The 19,376-nt window shown below is 49.3% G+C and overlaps 2 protein-coding genes across 6 annotated transcripts in view; one reads left to right on the plus strand and one right to left on the minus strand.

Annotated features, from left to right (window-relative positions):
- The window catches only part of Fkbp15 (FKBP prolyl isomerase family member 15), a 60,192-nt gene extending 57,042 nt beyond the window's left edge, over nucleotides 1-3,150 (plus strand). For all 4 annotated transcript variants that reach the window (XM_047524141.1, XM_047524142.1, XM_047524143.1 and 1 more), the window contains one exon: nucleotides 1,126-3,150. In XM_047524141.1, the coding sequence (XP_047380097.1) occupies nucleotides 1,126-1,203 (78 nt within the window). In that variant the 3' untranslated portion in view covers nucleotides 1,204-3,150. The remainder of the gene's footprint in view (nucleotides 1-1,125) is intronic.
- A 627-nt stretch (nucleotides 3,151-3,777) lies between these two features.
- Slc31a2 (solute carrier family 31 member 2) lies at nucleotides 3,778-15,301 on the minus strand. Of its 2 annotated transcripts, XM_047524146.1 has the most exons (4): nucleotides 15,052-15,301; nucleotides 8,902-8,968; nucleotides 6,207-6,396; nucleotides 3,778-5,045 (listed from the first exon to the last, which is right to left on the minus strand). In XM_047524146.1, the coding sequence occupies exons 1-4, from the start codon at nucleotides 15,055-15,057 to the stop codon at nucleotides 4,877-4,879; spliced, it is 432 nt and encodes a 143-aa protein (XP_047380102.1). In that variant the 5' UTR covers nucleotides 15,058-15,301; the 3' UTR covers nucleotides 3,778-4,876. The 2 variants fall into 2 exon arrangements, with proteins under 2 accessions (XP_047380102.1, XP_047380103.1); XM_047524147.1 differs by lacking the exon at nucleotides 15,052-15,301 and having other exon boundaries at nucleotides 8,808-8,933.
- Between the last annotated feature and the right edge of the window lie 4,075 nt (nucleotides 15,302-19,376).

Raw genomic sequence — 19,376 nt, forward strand, 5'->3', positions numbered from 1 at the left:
AGACAATTCAGTTTATCCCTGTCTCTAGCATCAATTCTTGCTGCCCCTGTGGGATGTGTTCCCAAAGACCAGGAGCCCGAGTCACGAAAAGCGTGGGAGAGTCCCCTAGAGGGCCTTTTGTGTTAGCTTTCTGATACAATAGCCAAAGGCTTGAGGTAATCAGCTTATAAAGAGAAAAGGTTTATTTTAGCTAACAGTCTCAGGTTTTAGTTCATGATTAATGGCCCCATTGCTTTTGAACCTGGAGGGAGGCAGCACCTCATAGCAGGATTATGTGGAAGAGCAGAACCATTTATCTCATGGCCAGGAAGTGAAAGAGAGTGAGGAAGGAGGGGCTGGGGTTCCACTCTCCCCTTCCAAGGGCACACTTCAGTCACCTAAATCCCCTCATTGGATCCCATCTCTTAAAGTTTCCACACTCACACACTGAGGACTAAGCTTTAACAAACAGGCTTTTGGAGAACATGTAAGATCCAAGCTAGACACCTTAATTTCCTTTATTCCCCTACCTGTTTGGTGGAACCAAAGGTGGAGTCAGAGAGACTAGGGTTGTGGGAAGCTGGATCCTGTGTCCCTGGGTTTTTTCATGTCTTGGGAATGTGGTCAAGCATCTAAATTAAACTCATCTCATTTTCAAATGATAAAGTCACATCCAGAACCAGTCAGGCTACCTTAGGCCGCAACAACAGTTTTTTTCCAATGTGATTATTCTTCCCAACCTCCCATCATCTTCCTGAATCTTCCCTCCTCCCTCAGGCTGCTCTGCTTCTGTTTCTTTTCTCCCACTTCCATCTTCTCTGTGACCCTTTTTTCTTCACACGAAATGTTTAAGTTACCATCGGAGGAAAATCTGTCAATTCAAGACATGTGCTTCCCAAATAAATGACAGAATTAGCCAAACAAAGTTGGTCTTTTTTGTCTCTGTTGAAAGCCGGCTTCCCTCTCTGCTTGCTTGTCTCGGCTTTAGCTGGAAGTCAAGTTTTGCTGGCCTCAGGCCTCTCCTTCCAGCACACCTCCTTTCCAGTCTGGAGCTGGGGACAAATGTTGGACCACTGCACCTCACAGGTGGGAAGTCCAGTGGGGCAGGGACAAGTGAGGACTGACTACTCTTTCCTGTTTTGTCAGAGCATGAAGGGACGCCCGCCCCCAACACCCCTTTTTGGAGATGACGGTGATGATGATGACAATGACTGGCTGGGATGAAGACCCAGGAAACTGGTGCACAGGTTTCTCTTCCAACCCTTCCCTAAGCATGATTTTGCACAACCAACCCTGGGTCTAGGCAAACACAGGGTGAGGTCAAGGTGAGCATTCCGAGGACAGTAGTTCGGCTGTCGGAGGTAGTTAGCTACCTTCTCAGCACCACACCTGACCTGGCAAAGAGGATCGTGACCCTGTTTTCAGAACTGGTGTTTTGAGCAGCCCACTGTGGTCCTGCCTGCGAGTCCCAGTTGGAGGAAGGATTGGAGGCTCCCCTCCAGCCAGTCACCTACAAGAGTCCGGCCCTCTTTCAAGCTTTCTCTTCTCTTCAGTCACTCTCAGACTAACCCAGGACATCCCTCCATCTGCCTCCCAGGGCTCAACTGTGCCCCAGCAACAAGACCTGTCACCTGGGGGCAGGTCTCCCTGGAGAACTGAGGGGAGATTACATCATCTTGATCCCAGGTCAGTTAGCAGTCTGCCTGTGGTCCAAGGACATGTCTCTTATCTCTGCCTTAAATCTTATACAAAAGGTCAATGAGTATTTGAAATTAACCAAACTAAAATAAATGTCTATAAAGAAACTTGACTCGGGCCCTTGGGGAGAAACTGAGTTTCGTCCTAAGAACTGCCTTATGCTCCTCTTTGGGAATCTAAGGATAGGAGTTGTAACTGGGCCAGTTAACGTGCACAAATGCACTGTGCTATGTTCCCTGTGGCACCTAACCCTGGAACTTTTAGGCTTTCAAAGAAAAGCACCACTCTGCTGTCCCAGCTTCCTAAGTCTCAGGGCATTGTGGTTTGCTGAGGACCAGCCTGTCACCTGCTTACTCCTGTAGGTTCAGTCCTACAGCCTCAGAAGCCTTGCAGAGAAGGTGGGAAGACCCTTAATGTTCAATGTGCGTGGCACCTAAGGGATTCTTCAATTTGAGAGCAGCTTTGTTGCCTCTGAACTCAGAGGACCAGGACTAATGTGGAGAACAGCAATTAGAAAATATAATGGTCATTATATTTAGTTCTGGGATTTCCAAAGACTATGCAGACAGTCTTCAAAAAGTATAACAATTAAGACAATTTTTTCTGATTTTAAATGTTTGTAAGATAGGAACCTCAACTCTACTCTGTCTAGCTCAAGATACCTTTATAGGCTCTGTGTTATCTCCCATATGGGGTCCTGGGAGGCAGACTGAGTATTAAACTGTTACTTGGCAAATAGGTGCCCCGGGGGAGCACTTGACACAGATTGTCTCCTCTCTAGCAATCACTATAGAGATGTTATTCCCTTTTTCTAGAGGAGAAAATGGAGCTGTTGTCTTCAATCCTTGTCCAAATGCATAGGTAGTGATCTGCAGAACAAGAATTCAAATCCTGGCTGTCTGGTTTGAGAGCCTGGGCTCTGGGCTACCACCCTTGCCAAACAGTTACTGGGCTGTGGGGAAGGAGCCAGAGATGCTTGTTAGAAATTCATGTCCTGGGCCCCACCCCAGATCTCCTGAGACAGAATTCCCCTCCCGTATGGTAAAATACAAAAAGCTCAGGCTACAGCGTGTCACAGTCTGAGTGCACTTCCTTGCCCCATGAGCTCTGTGGGCCTTGGCCAAGTTACTCTCTTACCCTTTTGGCTTCAGCCCCCTCATCTGAACTGAAGAAACAGACTCGGAGTAAGTCCTGGCTCTGCCTCTTATAAGTGGGGTGACTTTCTCTGCTTCCACTTCTTTGTCTCTAAAATGAAGACAGAAGAGTCCCTACCTTGTTGTGAGAATTAAATGAGCTAATATTTGTATAAAATGCTTAAAACACTGCCAGGTGTTTGTAAAACTTTTTAAATTCTATATAGGGACTCTGTCACCTTTTGTGACTTGGTTCTGAAGGCTGCTGAAATGAGAGCAATGGATTGCTTACTCAGTCTAATTATATAATCACTCTGTAGAGCAGAGATTAGAAAATTTTTAAAATCCTCAAATGTATCACCACATTTAAAACAACTGTCAAACTGAGGCATTTGCTGTTCACCCCTGAAGATGCCTGTCTCAGCAGTGCCCCAGGGGAGGGAGCCTTCGTGGGTCAGGACCTAATGATGGGTGGAGGCAACTCCATTGCCACTATAGGGGACACTGGAAATCTTACATCTGTTGAAGCACTGGGCAGCTTCCCGCTCCTTGTGGGCACGAGGAGAATGTATTGAGCAACCCTAGACGTGGCACACTTTCTGTGGCAATGATTTCTTATTATAAATTTAAAAGTGGTCATTATATTTTTGCTTCTGCCTTCAGGGAGAGGAGGTACTAATAACCTTCATGGTGTTTACAGTCCTATGACAGTTACTTTTTTATAGCAGGCATCTGATTGATGTTTGTCACATGAACCAAAGAATGTTGACCAAGTTGGCATTCTGGGTGCCAACCTGTGGGCACAGTGTTTCAGGGCTCCATTTTCCTAAGCACAGAGCTGTTGTCTTCAATCCTCAGACAGTTATACGAGTGCACCTCCAGCCTATGCGCCCCTTCCCTCCGCACCTGTGGTTGTCACAGGGCTATGTGTGCTTACTGCCGGAAAGAGGACAGAGTCACAGACTGTTTAAAAATATGTATTTATTAAAATGTAATTGTGTTTAATTCCCAAAGCTTAAGACCATCTTTTCATCTAGCCCGTGAGGTACTTGAACTTGGATATCATAGTCCACAGCAGCGATTTTCTCTCCCTGGATCTCTTCTCTTTTCTGTAAAGTGAAGAGGCTCAAATATCCAGAGTTCATCTAACTAAAAATGCACTGGCTTTGGTTTGACTGCTCACTGCATCCAGTCAGTGTCCCCTTGGGCTTAATCTGTATTTTCAGTGACTGAATTGTTTCCCCACAGGTCGCTATGAGTGGGCAGTGATAAAAGAGGAACCGGATAAGAGGGGGGCACTGAGGCCACGAGGAGCTCCCAGACACCTTGGCCTATAGATTGCTCTCCCCTGCAGGCAGTGCCGTCTGATGGGAGGAGCTCAGGACAAACTGCCTTTAGTTACTTGTCACTTATTCTCTCCCCAAGACAGGGAGACGGGTCTCAGCAGTTGCTGGCTTCCATCAGGACTAAGATGAAATCACTGCTTTGAAAAACTTTTTGTATGAATGTGCAAAACTGCCAATCAGGAGTTCAGTGGGGAAAATGTAAAATCTTAGTTTGTTAATGTGATCCATATAATAGACTATGTGTTCCAAAGGCACGAAGATCAAAAAGGAGCTATTTTGGTCTCTGTCCCCCAAAGACAGAAGAGGAAGTCCAGTGGAAGATGCTCCTGTAGATAAGGCACAAAGCAGAGAGAGGGTATCCAGGTTCTGTGGCCTTCATCACTCAGATTCCCATCTCCCTGTCCCAAAGATCTTTGGAAATTCATATTCATGAGTCACAGGGATGAGTCTAGGCTCAGCAACCCTGTCCCCAGGCTGTATTCTCTGCTTTCTCCCATTGGTCACAGCAGCCTTCTTAAGGCACCAGACTAGGCCCAGGCCCTGTGCAGGCTGGCCAAGGAGGGAGGTGGCTGCAGTGGCCTCTGAACTCCAGGGAGGAAGTGCTGGCTTCAGCTCCAAGTTGCCCAGAGCTGAGAAGGAGGTGAGAAACGGTCGCCAGGAGAAAAAGGAAGAGGGTGCCCAGCTCCCTCCAGCCCTGAGTGCCTGCAAATCCCTCGCCAGCTAAACCAGGCGGAGAAGTGGGTAGGCTAGGTAGTAGCCCACAGCTGAGCCCAGGACCACACCGAGGAAAATCCAGGTGTTGTAGGACATTACAGCCAGCATCATGAAGTAGCCAATGACCACCTGAATGACGTGGACTAGAGACTGGCCAAAGTGACACAAAAACCACCTAGATAGAAAAGAGAACCAAGTTAATATTGGTAATGAGCTGGAGGCGGAGAGTAGATAACAGGAAGTAGAAAGCCCTTGAGCTGTAGTATGTGCTTAACCCAGGAGGGAGTACTCCCTGGCACCCCCAGTACTGCACATTGAACCCAGGGGCACTTTACCACTAAGCTACATCCCCAGCCTTTTTTAAAATTTCAAGACAGGGTTTTGCTAAGTTGCCCAGGCTGGTTGTGAATTTGTGATTCTCCTGCCTCAGCCTCCCAGGTAGCTGGAAAACTGGGATTACAGGCATGTGCCACCATTCCTTTTAAGAGGCTGCTTTTTAGAGAGACATCTCAACAATTAGATCTGAGTTTCCTGGCATCCTAAGCAAATGGGAAAATTATGGTATATGTAATCCATCTTATCTTATTAGGGATAAGAGGAAATCATCATTAAGGCAGATTTCCCCCCTGAACCTACTGTGGGAGGCAGGATGACAATGGAAAGAGCAGGGACTTTGGTGACAGATGAGTTCCTAGCTCTTCCATGTACTAAATCTGACCTAGGACTAATGTATTAAGCTCTCTTAACGTTAATTTCCTCATCAGTGAAACAGGAGTGGGAACTCCCTTGCACGGTGGTTGTGAAGATTTGAGACACCCTGTAAACTGGCTGGTGATGGAGCAGGCAGGCTTATTAAGCACAGGGGAAGCTGGAGCAAGGACAGACTGGGGACCCTAAGTCAACCAATCAGAGTGGGAAAGGAGGAAAGAGGGGAGCTCGCTCCCCCACCACGGGGGTTACATTGCTGACACCAATTCTTACCATTTGCTTCAGGACAGCTGCAGCTCCCCTCCTAGGTTTGGAAGCCTAGTGAGATTTGGAGGAGGGTTGGGTGGCCACCCATGTTGCTAGAAAGGGTCCTGCACTGGAGTTCTGAAATCACAAGTCCCTGCAGAAATCTGTCTGAGCCTCCTAATGGCTGTGGATAGAGCTTTGGCTCAGGCATCTGGATACCCGACTGCTAGTTCACCTTACTAACTGTCACCACTCTGGCAAGTCCTGGTCCTTCCCTGGGCCTGGAGTTCCTTTCTGCACACAGGGGCTGATGATCTGTGTCCAGCCCTCCTCTCAGGGTGAGTGTGAGGATCTGCCCGTTCCCCAAGCCCAGTGCCTGTACCTGAGGTTGGTGCTGCTGGCTGGGGGTGAGTCCGAGCCTGCAGAATCCCGGTCTGTCTCCAAGATGAGCTGCTGGCTGGTGCCAATGGGCAGGCTCATCAGAGTGTGGTGAAGGAGCTTGGCTTTGCCAACTTTGATGCCTTCATACAGCACAGCCAGGAGCAGAACCACCAGCACTGAAAGGGCCATGCCTGTCAAAAGAGGCTGAGTTGAGAAGTGGGTCCTGGTGCGGTATGGTCACTAAGTGACTACTTGTACTGATCATGTTGGCATATGTCAAAAAAAAGCTAGAAGAAAGGATCTTAAATGTCTTCACCACAAAAAATCATAAATACTTCAGTAAATAGGCTTATCCTGATTTGAAAGTTACACAGTGTACACGTGTCTATGAAACATCACATGGTACTTCCAAAAATATGTATAATTTTGGGAAGAAGAAAGGAAAAAAGGAAGGAAGGGAGGAGGAAGAGGCCAAGTGGCAGGGATCTGTCTGGTCCGCCCAGAAGTCTGCACAATTGCTGTCACTGTCATTGGTGCATACAGCAAAGGCCTATTTATATGTAAGTACACCAAAAAAGCTGGAAGGAAGGATGCAGTAAAAGGGTCATAAGTTGCAGTAAAGGGGTCATAAGTTATCTCTGCAAATCAGGATACAGGTGAGTTTCTATTTTCTTTTTGCCTAATTCTCTAACATGTTTTTCTGTTAGTGTGTATTACTTTTATAATGGAGAAAAAATGCTACTTTTCTTTTGCAAGTGGAGAGATAATAAATGGTCTACCTTAAAGCATTATATGGGGCTCTGTGACATAAGCAGTATCAATTTGAAATCTGCCCTGGCTTGCTGCCACACAGCTCCTCAAATCCTTGGAGACTTGCTGGTGGTGTCTTTATATGCTATTGAGATGACAAGTGGCTGGTGCTCCTGGATAGCCAGCCTCAGGATGGAGCTGGTTGCCAGGCAACCGACCTATAATTACAGGGTGGGAACTTTCAGTTCTACACCCAACCCAACCACTGGGGAGGGTAAGGGGGCTTAAGGTTGAGATGGTCACTGGTGGTCAATGACTTAATCCATCATGCCTTGGAAACTATTTCCTTAAACTCTGTGGGCCATTCTAGCAAATAATCAAACCAAGGAGGAGCTCATGGGAACCCTAATTTTATAGCCGACTGGAAAACTTAGGAGACTGCTCTTACTCTGTGGGGTCTCTGCTAACTCCAGTTCACGTGAGAACTGAATCATAGCTGGGATCAGAAAATTGGCCCGTGTGGGGAAAACCTACACATCTGGCCATGGAACTGTGTTAAGTTTAAGAAAACAAACAGAAGTAGGTTGGGTTTTTTCCTTCACAGAGAAAATCATCTGCACGAGAAGTAGATTTTTAAAATACAAAAGTACAGGTAACTGCACACAAGTGTTAAAAACTAAAACAGTGCAAGAGGGTATATGGTGAAGCCTGGCTTCCTCCCAGCGCGCCCTCCCGGAGCCCAGTGCTCCTCCCCGGAGCAGCCTGTTACTCAGTGCTCAGGCCTTCACTTGTCTAAACACGGCTTCCTCTCTCTGCATACTCTCTGGCATCCAGCTTCACTGGTGGGTTCCCCTTAGTTCACACAGATCTGCCTTATTGTTCCTGCTGGCTTCACAGTATCTGGGATACACTGTATTGTCCAAGCCACCCCAACATACCCCACCCACGTGTTCTTCTTACAGAGTCAACACTCCTGCCATCAAGAGGTGCAGGCCGTGTTCCTTCCCCTTTGACCTAGGAAGATCTTTGCTGTAACTTCCCAGGTTGGGGTTTAAATACCTCATACTCTTCTTCCTTGCTCTCTGGGAACACTCACTCTTAGAACCTAGCCACACTGCCACAAGGAAGCCCGGGCCATAGGAGACACCACATGTAGGTGTTCAGCCAAGAGCCCCAGATCAACCTGCGTCAGCCACTAGACAGGAGAGTGCGAGTCCTCAGATACCTTCCTCGGCCACCATCCAACTGCACAAGTGGCTGTGAGTGAGGGCACTGGCTGGGCCCAGTGAACTCACAGAACCTTGAGAGAGAATAATAATGACTGTTGTTCTAATCCACAACCTAGCAACAGTTAACGGAATGGTAATCCACTCTAGAGATGACCTTGATTTATTTGATCCAAACCTGCAATGATGGGCATTGGAGCTATTTCTAGTCTATTTCTAAGACAGTTATTTTAGTTGATCATGAATTAGTATCAAACTCTTCCTTTTCAAGTCAAAGGAATACTCCTCCCTTTCCTAGTGAGTCTCATCCCAAGTTCAAGGCTGCAGCAGCTGCTATGGGCTTCTGAGCCAGTGCTAGGTAATGAACTTGGATGAGGGAGGTACCAGGAAGCGACAGGAGGCCTTGATCTACTTTTGGCTCCAATGCTTACTGACTGTGTGCCCTCGCACTTCCCCTCTCTGGGCCTCAGTTCCTTCCCTAGAAAGAGGGCAAAGCTGCCTCCCCCGGCTCTTGTGAGGATCAGTGAGATAATGGAACCCTCTGCACTCAGAGGAGCGGTGGCTGTGTGTGGAATCATAAATGCCAAGTTCTTGCTCAATGTTTATGCCGGAGGAGTCAGGCTCACCTAAAGGCCACAGAGAATGAAGAGAGTCCAGGTTCTCCGCTGCCTGCTGCTACAAGACTTCCCAAGCTGCAAGTCTAAGCGTGCCAGTTCTTACCTGCAGGACTGTGGACACTCCAGAAATCAAACAGAAGCACGGCCTCGTCTGAGAAGATGAAATGCATCTGAAAGAGCAGGGAATCTGCATCACAGGGGGCTGAGGACACTGGAAGCCCTGGCTCCTAATGCTTTTCAACTGCCTCCTCTGGAGGCCCAGAAAGATATGGCAGCAGGACTTAACACGTTGAAAGGGCCATCAGAGGTCGTCACAGCCAACTGAGGTCATACTGAGCAGGGGCTGGCCAATGCTGGTCAGCAGTGGGCTGTAACTGAGCTGGCTCTGCTCCACGTGGAAGGAAAGGAGAGGTAGGTCCCGCCCTCACAGGGCCAACCAGACTCAGGATGTCATGGTGTCCTCAGGCCATGCAGGGATGTCCCCTTCACATCCAATGATGAAGCACTAGACTGAAGAGTGACCGCTTCCTTTACCCCTGGGTCCTAGCCCTTCTGCCCAGCTCCAGTATGACCTCCTCAAGGCAGCATAGGGTTCTCTTTGTCCTGGTGAGTCCAGGATCTGGTGGTGTCTGTCATAGGGTGGGGCAAGGACGGCTATCTTTAATCTGTACACCACATCTGTCCACTCATTCACTGTTTCCTGAGTCCAGCTCTGTGCCCAGCATTAAGGAGAAGGGTTAATGGTTCTGCCCCACATGCATTCTTGGCCTTATGGGAAGGACTCAAGGTAAAAGCAATAGTCATGCAGTGCCTATTGCCCATCTCGAAGAATCCACCCCATGTTCAGAGTGGCATCCAGGGCTTTTAACACATTATCTTATCTCAGTGTCACAATAGTCCTCTGTGTGATGGGGACAATTAGGCCCATTTTACAGGAAGGGAAATCAGTCTCACCGTAGTTAAGTCATCTGTAGGTCATGAAGCTAGGAAGTGGCAGAGCTGGACTTCAAAGCAAGGCCTGCTGGATTCCCAAGCCCTGTGCACTCTAGGATACTCTGAACCTCCCAGTCACCAAAAGAAGGTAAGATGGGAGATGGATGGAGATTTTAAATGCCCAGCCAGGTTTAAGGTCAGACTAAGGCCCTCTGGATCACCCTCTCAGGGAAGGTAAGGGCCCTGCTAGTCACCAGGTAAGGCACCTCAGGCAAAGTCGCCCTGCAGACACTGCCAGGGTTCACCCAGCCAAGGAAACGTGGCTACGCTGGGATCAGCCAGTGGGAGACTGTGCCTTCTAAGACAATGGCCAAATATTAGAATCCTCGAGTGTCAGAGGTAGAGGTATCCTCAGAGAAGGTTTGGTTCTGTTTTCACCTTTTGCCAGACAACATGGGCAAGGGTCTGGGATCTGTTGAAACTTGGTCTGGAAAACACTGATCTAGTCCAGCTCCCGCCCCTCTCCACCCCTTGCATTTCCCGTTGAGGAAGGTGAGGCCCAAGAGGGAAAGGGATTCACCCAAGACTTCACGTGAAGCCTGGCCGCTCTCAGTCCCTGCTCAAGGGAGAGGACCTGGACGGAGTGTGGCCCCCAGGTAGGCTGTGGCAGCCCTCTGTTGGAGCACGCAGGCAGAGGCAAACCACAGTGGGTGGGGTGGAAGGATAAGCAGATTAGGTAGCTGCCATTTTGTCTGGAAACTATGCCAAGTGGGCGTTGCATGGCCTCCTGGAAACCGCACACTTGAGTTTGCAGGTGACAGCCTGAAACCACAGGCCATACACATCCTAGCTTTCTCCACTTCTCTCAAAATTTAGGATCAAAGGAGGTAGTAAAGAATGGTAGGTTGGGTCCAGGATTTGGAACAAACCAGGTCTGCTAGTCAGGGCATCTCAGTCCTGAGACCCTCCCAGGAAAGCTGGGAGAAGACACGTGAGGCCATCCACCCAGGGTGACAGAGCAAAGCTGACCTTCTTCCCATACTGTTGAAGCTGGAGGGGCCTTTCTCAAAAGGGTTCCATGGGAACCACAGGCTGAAAACAGATTCTGTGGTCAAATAAATTTGGGAGAAACTGGAATTGGGCAAGTTTACCTGCTCTCTTTGCTGCCAGAAGGCTGAACCTGAAACACTATTCCCCAGTTTGCTGAGTATCCCCTCATCAAGTACCCACAACATAGGCTGGGGAAGGGCTAACTGGGAGTAACCTCTGCTCATTTTTTGGGGGAAATAACGCCACTCCTAAAACATCACGTCTTCACTCAGTTATAAGCAGGAATTACTCTTCTTAGCTCTGCTTTACAGATGAGAATACTAAAGTACAGAGAGTTGAAATAACTTGCCAAGCTGCACAGCTAGGATTTTTTGCCTAGACAGACTGGCATCGGATTCTGTGCTCTCAACACAGCCTCTCAGGACAGTACAGCAAGCCCAAGAGACAGTGTGTGACATACCCAAGGTCACATAGTGAGTTATCGGCAGCCTCAAAACTAGAACCCAGGTCTTCTTATCTGGCCTCCACTGGACACAGGAAGAAAACAGATGCTAAGATGTGGCAGTTTGCATTTCCAGACAGAGGAGAGCATGAGCTGTCTTTTATTGTTACTTTTATAACAATAAACTTTACCACTGAGCTACATCCACAGCCCTTTCAATTTTCTATTTTGAGACAAGTCCTTGCTAAGTTACTGAGGCTAGCCTGGAACTTGCAATCCTCCTGCCTCAGTCTCCTAAATCACTGGGATTATAGGTATATGCCACCAAGCTTGGCTGATTATTAGTTCTAGCATTGTGGGAAGATGTGAAAACAGCGGAACTACAAGATATGGCTACTTTGGGAGAAAAGGGGAAGAAACGGGATGGGGGAAGGAATACATGATAAAAAGACCCTGCGCAAATTAGGATAGCTGTGCTTAGGCCCTTCCAAGGAGAATAAACAAGGGAAGCAGACAAGAACTAATGTGGGGAGTGGGAAGAAAGGCCAGGGCCCAGGAGATCACAGCTGGAACACATTATGAAAAGGCAAAGAGGAAGGGGTGAGAGGGAACACAGGTGTGGGTGAGGGGCACTGTTATACCCAGATCCACACTGAGAGATTAAGTTCCAGGTAAATGACTGGGTGCAGTGGAATGTGCCCTGGCCTGGGAGATACAGGCCAGACTGTGCCCCACACTGGCAAGTGGCTTACTGAAGAGGGACAGCAGTGCCTCCTTAGAATATCCAAGGCCTTATTAAAAATGCCAATGCCTGGACCTCCTCAGATTCCTCCCTTGGAGTCCAGGGGCAGAGTCACAGGAGGAGGGAGACACATGATTTTAACAAGCCCCCTTCAGGGGATTCCAATACCCACTCTGTTTGTTACAGTATGAACAGAGGCAGCAAAATTTAGCCGTCAGGACACACAGATTCTAAAGCTGCTCATCCTGGTTCTCGTTCCTAGCTCTGCTAGGAACCAGCTATGTGACCTTGAGCAACTGACTTGCAGCCCCCTTTGGACCTCAGTTTCTCATCTGTAAAATGGGGTCTGGACTCAGAACTCTTTCCCCTGGGTTGGTCTCACCAGGGGTTTCACAGGACTCTGGGAAGCAGGCAGGCTCCCAGTTTGAATTCCACTCCTACCTGGAAACCCAGTAAAAGAAGAAGAAAAAGATAAAACAGAAAATGAACGTGCCTCTGTTTGTGGGTTAAGTAGGGGACCTCATCCATGTATGTGTCAATCCCTGTGTTCAGTCCTGGACACTGTAGCTTTGGATCTGGCAGAGCTGGCCATTCTACTCAGCAAACACATCTTTCAGTTCCCAAAGGGGTGCGACTTGTGCCACTAACCCCCACTTGTGCCTACACAGGGGCCAAGCTCCTGGATCTGCAGGAGGGAGAAGGAATGTAAAAACATCTGACTGAACAGAACAGTCACGCAGCTGTGTGTCCTCCAAGGGCCTGCATGGGCTTGCACTGTGCTCACCACACTGTCCTTGATCTGAGTCACTCTCCCGACATCTCTGTAGTTTCCTGCTATTATTAACTCCTTTAAATTGACAAGGAAAGCACAAAAAGGCCCACTTATCTGCCCAAGTTCACTCAGGGATCAGGTACCCAGAGCCACAGATCTTTCTGGAAAGCCTGTGTTGGTTTTCAACAAACATTCTGGGTGCTTCTGGGTAGGTATCTGTGAGGCCACACTTTGAGAAAACATCTGAACCATGATGTTCTCCTGCCTGGTCAGGTAAATTATGTAATAGCTTCAAGATGGAAATCTAAGCAGTCATTTAAAAATTATGTTGAAGAATTTAAAAATAAAACTAGTTTTTCATCCCCTTCATATGAAAGTGATACTTGCTCAATGTAAAGTGCTGAAACTACCAAATAGAAAGTAAAACTCATTTTGAATTCCACTATCCAGATATCTCCTATTGGAATTTCCAAAAGGTACTTGTTGACAGCAAAATGTTCACAAAAGATTAACATACAAAAATGAATGGGCATAAATAGCCTGTGAAACTCCGTTTATACTGGCATTGCACTCATTAGACTTTAACAGAAGCTTCCAGCTCTATCTATGCCAGGTCAGTTGGAGGGGGTTCTGCCCATCATTCCTTCTCTGGGTCCAGCTGGCAAAGCAGCTGGCATGAATGGAATGTCTCCAGTGGCTAATTAATCACTCTGGGATTTCCACACTGGTTCCTTCTATCATCCTTGGGTGTGCGCCGCCACCTCAGGAGCTCAAAACAGACTGCACACCTTTTGCTGAGGACCAGAACACCTACAGATGGCAAAATTCATTCAAGCAGCTTTTCCTTTTGTTAAGATAGGGATACATAGGCCCTGCAGATACATAGATTAGTAAGAAAAGTTCTGAACCCTCACGGAGCAGGGGAGACAAAACCAACAGGTGATTACAACAGGGTGTATGCAGTCAGAGGCAGGAAGGCACAACTGGGGGGCGGGCAGCCAAGCCACCTAGGGGCACCTGTTGGGGAATGCTGGGAGCAGGTGCCAGGACAGTTTTGAAATAGGAGGAGTAGGAGGCAGTGGGGCAGTTGGGACTGTACAGTGTTCAGAGCAGGAAGTGCCCAGAGACAGCATCAGCATCAGTTCCACTTTCCTGGGAAATCCCAAGCAGGGAGGGACAGGGACTTAAAGATCCCTTGGCCTTCCCCACTTTTCTATTTCTTTTTCCCTAGATTAAAGGATTTAAATCACACACCCTGACTTGAGGGGACTCCAGCTACAATTTTCAGTTAGAGGGTTTTGTGGTGAGATATGGAAGGGGCAGGGCCCAATCTTGTTTTCCCACTGGGGATGAATCTGAGTCTCTGGAAGTTTTAATTTATCTGTGCTGTATTCAGGGCCACACCCTGGGTGGGGAGAGGCTGGGGCAAAGGAGGGTGCAATCCGTGGGACTTGTTTTCTTCCCTATTTTCTCATTTGGGGTTACTTACAGCTGGAGCAAAGCTCCCTCATTTGTCCAACCACAGGCTTCAGAGGGAGATGAGTTCCCAGTGCCAGCGCTGACTGGCTGGGGAACTTTTTCTAGTGCTTCCCATTTATTTTCCCTTTTAGAGGAACCGCAGGAGATGGGGTGGGCGTTAGACTAAGAGTCTGTATAGGCTTCCTGACTCCGATTCTAAGACTTCTTCATGGGACGAAGAAAGAAATATGATTTTTTTGTTTGTTTGTTTGTTTTTCAGAGACCAGAGTCTTGGAAGCTGGCATTCTCTCAAGCCCAGGTGAACCCTACCAAGAAAAGAGCGCAAACGCCACTTTCTGACTCAAAGTGTAGGGAAGATGAGAAGTAGCTGGGTCTATTTTAAACAGATCGGGAACCTGCCAGCTGCACGGCGCGGGCCCGGGTGTGCGCTAAGTGCGCGCCAGCCGCAGTCTGAACTGCGCCGCGACTCCCCAGGGTGGGACTCCCCCCAGTAACACCATCAGTCCGCGGGCTCTGGTCAAAGCCCGGGGCTGAGACCGTGGTCTCCGCGGTCCTCGCTCGCCGCGCCCGCACCGGCTGGCCGCGCCGCAGCCGCGCAGGTCTGGCTGGACTGACTCCCAGCTGGAGGGTCAAACAGAAACCCGCAGAAACACTGCCAGCCCCACCTGCTGCGTCCCCCAACCCTGATCGGTCGGTGCCAATGCCACCAACACACGCCCTCACCAGCCCGGGGCCAGGGGCGGCGAGGATCTTGCGGTGCCCGGCGACTGCGCCAGGGGACCCCACCCCAGCCGTCCACCCGCGTCCTCTCCTTGGTGTGGTGCGGGGGACTCACCGCCATGCTGAGCGCGCGGGGCGGCCCGGGGCCGCGTCTGCTCGCTCGGGTCTCCCGGAGGCTACTCCGACCCGCAGCCGCCGCGACAGCGACCCGGGCCGCGCGGGTCACGTGGTCCCGGGCGGGCGGCGCGCGGGTGCCTGGGAGTTGTGGTCCCCGCGCGCCCCACGCCGCGACCTCGGCCGCGCGCACCGCTCCGAACCCACGCGCGGACCCCAGATCCCGGTCCCCGCGGCAGGTGTCACTGGAGTCGCCAGCAAGCGGGGAGCCGCCCACGTTGGGTTCCGCCCCGGACTGTTTTGCACTTGAGCCTGTCTTGGCAATTATCATTAAAGTGTTTATTGCTCGCTGTCAAAAACCAAGTGAAGCCTAACACGAGTTGGAAATTAAAAGGTCCATGCTATGAACGCAATAGCAAGAAATCAGGAGCAGTTATATCAGTTACGCCCCAGACTTTTAAGGTCTCTGTTCTTCAGAATTACCCTTTCCTCTCTGATAAGCAAAACAATGCACGAAAATTGGTACGCCTTTCTCTTCCTTTTTCTTTCTTTTGCGTGTGTGCGCCTGCGCGCTATGATTACATTTCCTTTATTGCACACATTTTGGGTTTTTCTTAGAGGTAATACGTGGTCTTAGACAGTTTGGACCACTATGACAGTACCATAGACTGAGGACTTATAAATAGCAGGAATTTATTTCTCACAGTTCTGGAAGCTGGAAGTCAAAGATCAGGGTGCCTGGGTTGAGTGTCTCCTGAGGGCTGTCCTCTCATTATCTTCTCAGATGGCAGTAATTTGCATTTGTTTGATTTCTAGGGTGATAAACTTTTTTTTCTTTCTGGTATCGTTTCCAATCGTGTGTATCGCCTGTTCATTTCATTGATGCAGTTTTTTTCGGGGAGTTTTCTGGGGGGTAAAGGACTTTGAACTGTCTTTAATTTTTAAATATGTTTAGTAATTTTTTGCCAACCATCCTATGCATAAAGGTGCTCTTCCCAGAAACCTTACCGGGGACAGTATTAGCAGAGACCTTGAGCCTGGCCTCTGACCTCAGTTCAAATCCTGAGCCCTGGGAGTCTTAGCTGTGGGATCTTAGGCAAACTGCTTTACATTTCTGAGCCTGGGTTTCCTGGTAGGAGTGTTGTGAGACCTAAATGAAAACATGTGTTAAGTTCTCAGCAGAAAACCTGGCAGTGGGAGCTTGCTCAATAAATGGAAGCCATTGTCATCATTATTGGCAAGTATTTCGGTCATATGAGAGAAAGCCATTTGCAAAAGGTCAAGCCACTTGGACAAGGTCACCCGGCTTCTAAGAGCCCCAGTGTGAAAGCTGAGGAGGGTTAGGGAGCAGCAGTCTGGGAATGGGGCAGCCTTAGGGAAAGAACACCACCGGGCATTGTGAGAAGGTCTGGTAGGGATGGATGTCCTGGGGTGTGCTGGACCATGGGGAAGCAATGGGGAAGGGGGTACATTTGAACCTTCTGGGCCCCAAGAGCAAGAGAGGAATTTGGACTTTTGGTGTACTTTTTTACCTCCCTGGGCCTCCTCTGGGAAGCAGTGAACTTCCCACAGTTACCCCTTTCCCTAAACCCACGAGGAAGGATCTACACAGCCTCATTGATTTGACTGTTTTCTCTGGCTTTGTCACCATCTGATGACCTTCACACAGTTCTGACTTCCTCATGGGTACTATGGTTACAACACTTAGCCCTACGGTCCTAAAGCACCCCTTCCTCTGGTCCCCAGGCAGAGGACCTGGGTGCAGAACATGGAGTCCTAGATCATAAGATCACACCATAGCTGCCCAGCCTTAGTCTGTAATAGATTCTTTCCAGATTCTGTTCTGACAATCTGTGAAGTCCCTTTGTCTCCAGGAACAACAGTCTATGCTGTCTTTGCAGACACACCTGGAGCCCAGGACAGCATTCCCAGTAATGAAAGAAGGCGCTGCCTCAGATGTCACAGAGATCAGAGAGGGACCCTTTAACCTGGGCATTGAGCTCATCCACATCAGTTGGTAGAGGGGAAATCCAACCAGTCGTTTCTCCTTCTGAGGTAATAGAGGAACATGAAGTCTCGCAGGAAAACCACATGCACCCAATGCTTCTCCTGCTGAAAATCTGACCTTTATTTGCAGAAAAGCTGTGTGATCCCAAGGATGCCAATGCCTCTCTCTGGGCCCTGGTTTCCTCATCTGTACATGCATGGTAGAACAGACCACCTGTAACTGCTCCTGCGCATGCTGATAATCTGTGGTGAAGAGAGCTTGAGTGTGGAGTGGAGCACTTTATGGCCAGGACTTCTGCATGTTTCCAGGCAGTTCCAGTCAGTTCACCCCTCGTGTTTTCTAGCATGATACCCCTAGCATTTTATACATATGCTATGAGTACATTCGAGGTTGGGCAGTGTGTGGAAACTCTGTGTGTGTGTGTGTGTGTGTGTGTGTGTGTGTGTGTGTGTGTTTACTGGACTTTGTGTTGCTAAGAAGGTTGGAAAAAACAGCAGCCAGACCACTAAAAACCTAAAATCTATGTTTAAAGTCAAGAGTTTATCCTCATACAAGGAAGAAGCAACAAAGGGTTATTTAATGTATATTTTTCTACCTTCATCTTTTCTTTCCCAAATGTCACCCTCTTAGTGATGTCAACTGACCACCCTATTTAAAACTGCAGTCTCCTCACACCCTCGGTCCTGAGGATTCACCTTCATTTCCCCCCATAGTACTAAGCCCCTCATAGCATCCTTTTTGTTATTACTTTCTCTCTATTCAAAGGGAGCTCAAGGAGCACAGGGATTTCTGTACTTCGGGTCAGGCTGGCATCACCAAGGGGTTCCTAACAGAGTATGTGTCCCACTACTGCTGAAGATGTTTGTTGAGTGAATGAATGAATCCCTGCAGGCAGTCACTCTGTGCTCCATCACCTTGGGCAGGGGTCCGCAGACAGAATCAGAAGCAGCCGCTGAGACCGATGGTTTTGCAAGTGATGCGCAGTTTGGGTTAGGGTGGGAGAAGTGAGAAAATAATTTATGGAGAAGCAAGAAGAGCAGCATCCACCCACTCGCACCCCAAATAGAACTCCCTGGAAGAGGGAGTGAGAAATGAGGGGCTTAGCACAATAGGCCTGGCTTGGCTTTCAGCGGGCCCCCAGGGGTTCCCAGGAGGAATAATGTCAGGGTGGGACTCAGCCTACAGAGGGAGAATGCTGTGCTCCAGCGTGCCCTGGGACAAAGGTACAAACCTGGATGTGACCCTGCCTCATGCACTCAGACCGGGGACAGACAACCATCATATGAATCAACAGTCCACTTAGAGGGGTAAATAGAAAGTGAGGCTTTGTCAGGCAGCTCCGGCTGGTGTCTGAGGTCGTAGGAAACTTTAAACAGAAGTGGGGCAGGTGGCAGTGTCCTGCCCTTCGGTCCTCTCCCCTTCGCCTTTCTGGGCCAGGCTGTTGCTCACCTGGCAGCTGTGACAGGGTTGTGGTGTGGGGGTCCCAGGCCCTCGTGGGGTCTGTCCCAGTGAGAGTTCTCAGGACACTGTTAGGAAATGTGCATGGCAGGGTCACCTGTGGCCAGTCCATCACATAAACTCAAACCTGGAGGCTTTGCCCCTTTCAGAGGCCTGGAGTGTGGTTCTCTTCCCGAGTCTGACCATCAGAGCCAGAGTCCAGCTCTGCACTGACCTACCTCCACCAGGATCCTGATGTCTCTCCTTGCTCCCGCATATAATGTTGCTCACCTGGAGCACTTGAGCGCCCGGGGGCAGCTCCTCAGGGTTCTGGTGGCATGGTTCCCAATTCTTGGGGAGCCAGGATTATGCTGGTGCTCTTCTGCATGCTGGAGAACTCTGTGCTGCCTCCTCCGGGTCAGGTCCCTGCTCCCTTAACTTCCAGGAGAGAGCCCCAAGGGAAGTGTGGTGCCTCTAATCACCTCTGTTCCCGAGAGTCAGGACTTCCCATTCATCCTCTTCTGGTGATTCTGAGACTTGCTGGGATAAGGCAGAGCCAGGGCCAGCATCCTGCCTTGGGCGGGGTCTGTTTCCTATCAGCTTCCTATGGCTTCTATATCAAATTACCACAAACACGGTGGGTTAGAGCATCCTGTGTACAATCCAGGAGGTCAGAGAACGGAAAGCAGGTCCCCAGGGATGATATCAATGTGTCAGCGGCTGCGCTTTCTCCAGAGGCTCCAGGAGAGGGTCTGCTTCCTGGTCCTTGTCCTCTCCAGCTGGAGCTGTGTTCCCTGGCTCAGGGTTGGCAGGTCTTCCTCCATCTTCACACTTCCCGTGGCCTTCTCTCTTCTGCATCAGCCCCTGCTGCCTCCCTCCTT

The sequence above is a fragment of the Sciurus carolinensis genome, chromosome 14, assembly GCF_902686445.1.
Source record: "Sciurus carolinensis chromosome 14, mSciCar1.2, whole genome shotgun sequence".
In the NCBI taxonomy this organism is placed as follows: Eukaryota; Metazoa; Chordata; class Mammalia; order Rodentia; family Sciuridae; genus Sciurus; species Sciurus carolinensis.